The sequence below is a fragment of the Rhinopithecus bieti genome, unplaced genomic scaffold (assembly GCF_001698545.2).
Source record: "Rhinopithecus bieti isolate Rb0 unplaced genomic scaffold, ASM169854v2 scaffold_33326, whole genome shotgun sequence".
Lineage (NCBI taxonomy): Eukaryota > Metazoa > Chordata > Mammalia > Primates > Cercopithecidae > Rhinopithecus > Rhinopithecus bieti.
This window is the reverse complement of record NW_016814921.1, coordinates 1,880,238-1,888,507: the sequence shown is the minus strand read 5'-3', so window position 1 is coordinate 1,888,507 and position 8,270 is coordinate 1,880,238. Positions and strand designations below refer to the sequence as shown.

General features: G+C 45.9%; 1 protein-coding gene across 2 annotated transcripts; it reads right to left on the bottom strand.

The window, feature by feature from the left end:
- Positions 1 to 1,319: 1,319 nt before the first annotated feature.
- SPRY1 (sprouty RTK signaling antagonist 1) lies at positions 1,320 to 6,315 on the bottom strand. Of its 2 annotated transcripts, none has more exons than XM_017852614.1 (2): positions 6,292 to 6,315; positions 1,320 to 3,533 (listed from the first exon to the last, which is right to left on the bottom strand). In XM_017852614.1, the coding sequence occupies exon 2, from the start codon at positions 3,476 to 3,478 to the stop codon at positions 2,519 to 2,521; it is 960 nt and encodes a 319-aa protein (XP_017708103.1). In that variant the 5' UTR covers positions 3,479 to 3,533; positions 6,292 to 6,315; the 3' UTR covers positions 1,320 to 2,518. The 2 variants fall into 2 exon arrangements, with proteins under 2 accessions (XP_017708103.1, XP_017708102.1); XM_017852613.1 differs by lacking the exon at positions 6,292 to 6,315 and adding an exon at positions 5,300 to 5,780.
- Between the last annotated feature and the right edge of the window lie 1,955 nt (positions 6,316 to 8,270).

Here is an 8,270-nt window from a genome sequence, read left to right as displayed (position 1 = left end):
TGAAAATACTCCATAAATATGAAAGGACCACTGATAACATTACATAACTTGAGTATCAGAGGAGAACACTCAAGTTCACATTTTAAAATGCTACAGATTATGAAGTAGCCTCCAAAACACAACTATTCACTTTTAAAAATCCTCCTGATTTCAAAGCATAAAGGAGATACTTGATGGATTAAATATCACATTGCCAACTAATAGGTTTAGCAGCTTGATGGAAAAGCACTAAAACAAGTTTCTACCAATTATACCTTGTCTATATAAAACAAAGTCAAAGTCTATTTACAAAGAACAAATACGTACTCTTAAACTAACAGCCAAACCATCCATGAATAATGACCAAAAAAAAGCTGGGTAAGAGCTTTGATAACCTGGGTTCAAATTATGTCAATATCTTATTCTCAAATGCAAAGAATTATTTTCAAATGCAGATAATGACTGACATATCACTTAGTCATAGGGAGTTAGCGAGACTGAGGACTCACATGAATAAAATTTTATCAAACTTAAAAACGGTGTATTCTGAGTACTCAAATGACCAAATATTTTATCAGACCCAAAGATTCCAGCTATGTAGTAGTTTCACCAGACTAAAAAATAAGATTTAAAATATTTCCTTTTTCTCCATAAAATTTTAGGCCCTCAGGTTTCTTATTGCACAGGACTTGATGAGGTGTAATTTGGTCAGGCCACATTAGACTTATGAAACAAGTGAAAAGGCAGGGACAGGCATGTTTTTGAAATCTCTCTGATGTTGTGAATTATTCCCTTGGTAACTTCTAGAATGCTTTATTAAAGTGACAGTACCAGAGACTTCTAGCATACCTACAGAACTAAGTTCATTAAGTCTAGCTGACAAACTAACTTTTTATTAACTTACGAGAGTTAAGATAAACATTTTAAAAAGTTTCTACTGTAGATATGCCCCATTTCAAGAAATTATAATATATACAAAACCTCATGCTTACAAAATAGTCAAAGTAGGGAGAGACTTAATATTACAAAGAATTTTTACTGTATAAAATAACTCACTTGAGCATTTGTTAAAAGAGAATTTGGATTACAAAATTTTGATTAATGTACTTTCCAGGAAATACCAGGCTGGTGCAAAATAACTGTTTTTGCCATTAAAAATGGCTCAAAACTGCAATTACTTTTGCACCAACCTAATTATCTGCTTTGTAATTTGGGCTTACCTATGTCTAGATTCAGCATCTATAGGGAAAGAAGTAAAACGAGTGTGTAAGAAGAAAACATCAAAGCAAATAAGCAAAAATCATCATAATAGTACAGGCTAATAAATGAAGAAATCAAGAGACAGTTTCATTAATTAATATATTTTCTGCATTATAGTTAACATGTGTACTTTCTTCGTGTTACCTTATTTTCCGTTAAGTATTGATATTTTGTTATATTCGGACATGAGTACATTTCAACAGTCTTTTGCAATAAATACCATAAAATAATAGAGATTCGCATAATAAATATTCTTTACAATAAAAAAGTTTAACAGACTTTTGTCTTAAAAATAGTCAGAATTCAACTTTGTGATTTATACATAAAATATACAAAAAGCACCACAATTTGTGGTTAAGGCAATGAAAATACAGAAGAGATTAGAATTACTCAGCTGTTAACTATCCAAGGGGCCAAAAGGACCATTAAGGAGCCAAGATCACTTTAGGCAGCATAGTTCTGTGACACCTATAGATTGATCAGCTATAAATATCAACTTGAGTTATCCAAGTGCCCTCAATGACAACAAAAATTTGGTGAGAAGCATGGGGCGAAGAAGGAAGGTGGTTGAGTCCTTCACAAATACGAAGGCTAGAGTGAAGATGGGCAAGGTCCAACCAATATATCTCCAATGTGAAGATTTACATTGTAAAGCGAATCTAAAATTACATAGAAAGAAAAAATACACTTGGCGTCTCCAGAGTAAGACAACACCAAAACTGAGGGGAAAGAACTTTGAAGGACAAGAAGCAGAGGGCAGTGGTTAAAGGAAAATTTTTACGTTATAGCAAACAATACATCCCCCATGCTACTTAAGGGGCCAATGCTAGGAAGATAGCCCTAACTGGAGACAGATTGAATACATAGCTTATTTAAGCAATTAAACGGTTGCTTTTTTAAAAACCAATTTCCCTGCTCCCACAGTACCCAGTCAAAACAACTCTAAATCACTGTAGTCTGGGTGTGGGTATATGTTCATGTATACAACTCTAGAAAGTTGCTTGCAGAACAAAAAGGCTACACAAAGCCCACTGGCTCTCAATACCCTCTCAAGTGGATGGCAGAGGCTCTTGTTGTAAGTGGGAGCCAGGTGCAGTTTCCCAGTCCACTCTTACTGAAGATCATCCATGAAGGAAGAGAAAAATCCATGAGTCAGACCTTGGGAACAGGGGAAGAGAAGGTGGGAAATGGGGAAAAATTCTAAAGAAAAGAAAAAAAAAAAAAAAAAAGCCACAGCTTGAAAGCTGGAAGCTCAGGAGGTACAACCCACCTCCAAAAATCATGATGGTTTATCCTGACCCCGGGAGGGGCAGCTCTCCAGCTTACAATAGACAGTGTTGGAGTTCTTACATCTGCACCCTGGGCGATGGATCCAGTCATAACACCCCCTGCACAGCTTCAGGCATCCTTTAGCAGGAGGATAACAGAGTAAGCAAGGTAAAAATAAAGACATGGCTCCCATACACAGGTATCTAGAGCAGCAGTGTGACTGTGAACAGGAGCAAGGATTATCTGAGTAGGAATCCCCTTCGTCGTCATTGGAGCAGTGGTAGAAGATGCCCTTGACTAAGCACATGCAGGTTCCATATTCCACCATGCTCTCAGCAGAGCAAAGGCACTGCCGGTTACAGGCCAAACAGGATGGCAGGGTCCTGGGAGCCGTGCATTCTCCACACTTGCACTTCCCACACTGTTCACAAATGAACTTGTGCTGTGTCAGGTCCTCTTTCAAGGAACCCTTCAAGTCATCCACAATCAGCTGCTTGGGCTGGGTCCGGATTGCCCTTTCAGACCTATGACCAGGGACTGGTCTGGTTGGTGGTGACCTTCCTAACAGTCCCTGTTCAGAAGAGGCACTGCTGTTGCTCCCAGAGCTGGCTGCACTGCCAGTGCTGGTTGATCTGCTCAAAATGGGGCCCCTGGCATTACTGGGGAGTACTGCATGTCCCAGGTGGCTTGTGTGTCTGTGCTCGTAGTTATTATTCACATTAATTGGTATGATTTCATGAGTCCTCTCATGCTTTTCTTGTCTTGGTGCTGTCCGAGGAGCAGGTCTTTTCACCACTGACGGCCCTTCTGTGTATTCATTGCTGCCTCTTATGGCCTTGATCTGGTCTAATGACAAAATAGCAGCAGGCTGAATCTCTCTCTCATAGTCTAATCTCTGACGGCTATCCAAAGAAGGTTGCTGGATCACAACTAACGAACTGCCACTGCCATGTTGATTTTGGGGATCCATGTGTAGTGATCTCGAGTTCTGGCAATCAGTGGAAACCTGGCATGCATCTGAAATCCTAAAAGGAAATCAAAGATGAAAAAAACAGAGAAAATAAATGACAGGAAGCATTTTTTGTGGGGGTGGGGGGAGGGAAATCCTGTCAAGTCACAAATTGACTAAACCACCTAATAATGACCTCCTTCATCAGTGGATTACAATGATGCTGGGGTCCTGGCCAGAGTCCAATTCCAGGAGAGGCTGGGGACCACATCATAGAGGACAACTGTAAACAAGAGACCCCATGCCATAAACATTACAAGTTTTTCCAACTTTTAAGAAGCAGAATCAAGAGGAAGTAATGCCTTCCTGTTTGTGAATCTAACAATTAAAATGGAGCATGCCTTCGCAGGGAATATTGAGTATAAGCAGAAGAATAACTCTCATCTAAAGAAAGGTCAGTTATCAGTTCATAGGTGGTTTCCATAAAGGAAAATGTCTACCTTTTAAGAAATTGAGAATGGCTTTGGTGTTACAGCCTTTTTGTTGTGTGCTGTTATAAGCATTAGATTAATGATGAAAAAAATTAAGGCATTAAAAAAAGTAAGACTCTAAAATGAAATCGCAAAATAAAAGGTAATATTCTGTATAAATCAGAATTTTAAAACTACCTTATTATTCATCTATGAGATGCAAAAATAAATGTATCAGGTACACAACGGTTCTTGGTGTTTTGTAGCTACAAACACACACACACAAGACTCAATGTATAGTCCAGTGAATGATGTAACAGTACTCACATTTGAAATCCTGAGAGGACTTTTTTTTAAGCTGAAGGGCTCACTCACAAAACAAGTTTTATGCACAAATAAATGTAGTGTAGGTACATACGCAGTGTATTTAAATCCTGGCCATTTTAATTATCTGTATTTCCTCTCATTTAAAAATCTGTATTTACATGACAGACCTTGATTTTCAAAAGGACTGCCAACTGATTCAATGTGCTTCTTGTAACAAAGTCAGCACACTAATATCCAGATAAAAATAAGCAGTTGTATTTCCATACTAATAGTAAATTTCTAATTTATAATGTGTTCTTCACAAACTACCAAAGATAAAAGTTTCTGCTTTCAGTGGTGAACTAGAGCATTTTTCACACAAATTTCTTCTAAAGTCTATAGAGTCGACCCAATTCAAGAATGAAAAGAAAAAGAAATGTCCATTCTCCACTACCAACCTGAGGCAAAAAACATGGTTTAAGGAATAAACCATGCAGAAAGCAGAAAGAAGTCCATTTCCGATATTTCCTAAACTAATGTCTCTAAACTATGCCTTCTACGTTAACTTCTTGGAGCTCCCCCTCGTTTTCACAACTCAGCTCTCTCAAGTTTCTACTTTATTCTACCTTCTTTGCGCAGGAGGAGTAACACATTCATAACCTGCGGGGAGTTAGTCTTGGAGTCCTCAACATCTAATCCTGACTCCTGCACAATTATTCCTCTTCTTCAAGAATTTCTTAACTCTGTGCTTTGAAAGCAAAAGGTAGCTAAAAGTACTAAGCCAGATTCCACACGAAACGCAAAACCGTAGAGGATTTGAATAGTGTAACTCAAAACAAAACACCAGGCACAACTTTAATTTGCATTTCCAATGACAGTTGTAACAAACTTCATACTGGTTGGGAAATGAAGTTACCAGACAAAAAATTAAAAGCAAAGAAAATTAGCCACCTCTGATCCGAAGAAAAGCCCATTTTCAAGCAGTGACAGTCTTGGACAATCCCCAAACACGCTCACACGCGCTCGGCACACTGCCTTCCCCAAGAAAACGCGAATGGAAGAATACCTTTTCGGACAATCCCATCACCATACCAAGGATCACCGTGGATTTCCAACACATTTTTTGCGTGGCCCACCAAGGTTTCTGACAAATCATGAAGAGCCCTCAGCGTCCACGCGGGCGCCCAAAGCAAGCCCACGGTCTGACTGACCCTAAGCAAGGATTTGTCTATACTTTAAAGGAAAAGCTGGGTTCACCGAGGGCTGGGGAGAAAGAAGCCAGCGCAGGAGCGGCCACATTGCAAGTTACCACGGTGGAGCTGCGCCCTCTGCAATCTGTACTGAATAAATAGTTGACGGAGGAAGGAAAAAGAAAAAGTTATGAATGAAAACAAGTTCTCTCTCCCTCTCTCTCCGGCAGGAGGAGGGGAGGAGGCTGAGGTTACCATGAGCTCAGGAGGGCGGACTTCCCCACTTTGTTATTGTTGTTTTGAGACGGAGTCTCACTTTGTCTCCCAGGCTGGAGTGCAGTGGTGGCACTATCTTGGCTCACTGCAACCTCCGCCTGCCGGGTTCAAGCGATTTTCCTGCCTCAGTCTCTCGAGTAGCTGCGACTACAGTCGCGCGCCACCACGGTAGCCTAATTTTTGTATTTGCAATAAAGACAGGGTTTCGTCATGTTGGCCAAGCAGGTCTCGAACTCCTGACCTCAGGTGATCAGCACGCCTCGGCCTCCCCAAGTGCTGGGATTACAGGTGTGAGCCACCGCGCCCGGCCGACTTCCCCACTTTTAAAGTGGCAGTGCCCTCTCCCCTTCCTTGTCTTTGCACTGAGCTCCAAATAAGAAAATTGCGGCTGGCTTTGGGGCTGGCTAATTCTATCGAGGAGCTGACGGGCGAATTCCGAGCATTTGCCTACACACACACACACACACACACACACACACAGCCTTTGCCGGTCCCCTGCCAGAGGCACACTCCTCCACAGAGGGCCCCCACGGACATCCCCAGAGCCGCCAGGAATCCCTCTTGGGCGTGAAGGGCTCTCCGAGAGGACAACCTTGGGCCATCGCGCCGCCGCTCCGAGTAATCGGGGATGGGGGACACCCTGTCTTGTTTCGTTCCGTAGCCGCGGACCGTCGCCCACCCCGCCACCCAACCTTGAGCGCCCCATAAGCCGCGGCCCCCAGGGAAGCAAGGAGCGGCGGGAGGGGCCGCGCCGCGCGGGGTCGTCCCTCCCCTCCCCTCCCGGAGTCCTGGCCCGGGCAGCAGCGCCGCCGAGTCCGCACCTGCAAGGGCCAAAGCCCGCCCGCGCGCCTACCACCCCCGCGGGCCCAGAGCGGGCCGCCGGCACACACACACTAGGCTCGAAGCGCGGGCCGGAGGGCCAAGCCGTGGCGACCCGGCCCAGGTCCTGGTGCGAGCGGGCGTGCACGCGCCCGCATCAACCGCTGGCGGGGAAGGGCGAGGCGCATCGGCGGAGCTGCGGCGCCTCGGCCCGCGGCCTTCCCCCGCCTGCCGCCGCCCACCGGTCAGGAGCGCTCCCCGCGGCCCCCTTCCGGCTGCGGAGGGCAGTTCTCCCGCGGCTCCGCGCGGCCGGGCCCGGACCTCTCACGGCTGGCGCTCCCCGGGCGGCTCAGTAACATCCACCTCGGGAGGTCTTCTCCTGCAGCCCCCTTCCAAGAACCAGTTTTTACAAATCCTTTCAGGAAGGCTCCCCAAGTCTCAGAAAAACAAGTAGGGGAGTGGCGGGGGGTCGAGTGCGTGACTGGCCAGCTGACCGCACGGTATGCTCACAGAACTTCTCGGGTTCTGGTCGCTCCTCGCAGGGAACGAAGGAAAGGATGGCGGCCTCCTGACAAGTGAAAATCCACGTCACGGGGTTCGAGACTACGCGGCGCCCAGGTCGGGGCCCGAACCGGCGTTGGCGGGCGGATCACGGAGCCGCGCAGGCCCCCGGCAAGACCCCGGAACACGCGCCTGCCAGGCAGAGGCCGCCGCGGCCGGGAGGGGGGAGGGGATTTTTTTACCCCCCCCCTTTTTTTTTTTTTAGCGGGGAGGGGTGAAGAGAGCGAGGTTTGGGGATCCTTCTCGGAGAAAGAGAGGCGGGCGTCGTTCCTTGTCCCCCGCGCAGGCCGAGGCGCTTTGCCGATCCCGCACGTTGGGCAAGTAGGGGCACAACGTCCCTGGGCACTCCGGTCCCGGCAGGTCAGCCTCTCCTGGGCAGCGCTCACACCCAGTCCTCCGAGCCTGCGGTTCCACGGCCGAAATGCCTGCGACAGAGGATTAGAGATAGAAGCTCGTGAATGTCCCTTTCTTCGAAGGGCTGGGACCCGGGGCGGGCTGCTGGCCAGCTCGCCTGCAGCCCGTTGCCATGTGCTCCCTGTTGCTACTCCCGGTGATTGACAGGCCGGCGCACAGTCGGCTTGTCAGCCGCGAACCAAAGTAACATGCAGTCCTGCACGTTTTTGCCGAGGTGCTTTTGCCCCGTGGAATGCCTAGGAGTTCAAACAACGTTCAAGCAACGCCTCTGCGCGTTAGAAATCAATACACAGAGACGGGAAATTCAGGTTTTAAACCAGTGCTTCGCTCGGGATTCGGTCGCCAACAATGCCTAAACAAACACGTATTTGGTGCACACACCGAGTGCCAGCCCCTCTTCGCATAAAGGCATTAACGGCCCTCTGTTTCACATATTCGATCGTTTCAGACTTTAAACTTGCTACTGTTCGGTTAAGGAAAGAAAGGTGAAAGGGACCCTGCTTTTTCTTTTAGCGGTAGCATTTACTTTAAGAGCATTAGTTTTAGCAGTGGGAATGCTACCGGTGTTTTGAAAGGCAACAAGTAATCTTGGCTCGAAAGCAAGTTCAAAGAAATAAATGTTCAGTTCCTTGCAAAAGTCAACATTTCTCACCTTAGCTTTCCTAAAATGTCTACGGAAGGAAACAGTACTTACCTAATGCAAAGATTGCAAATTGCTTTTCAGGCACATTTAACAGCGACTGTAGCTGTTCCTTATCCAGGGCAGGGAACTCTGCT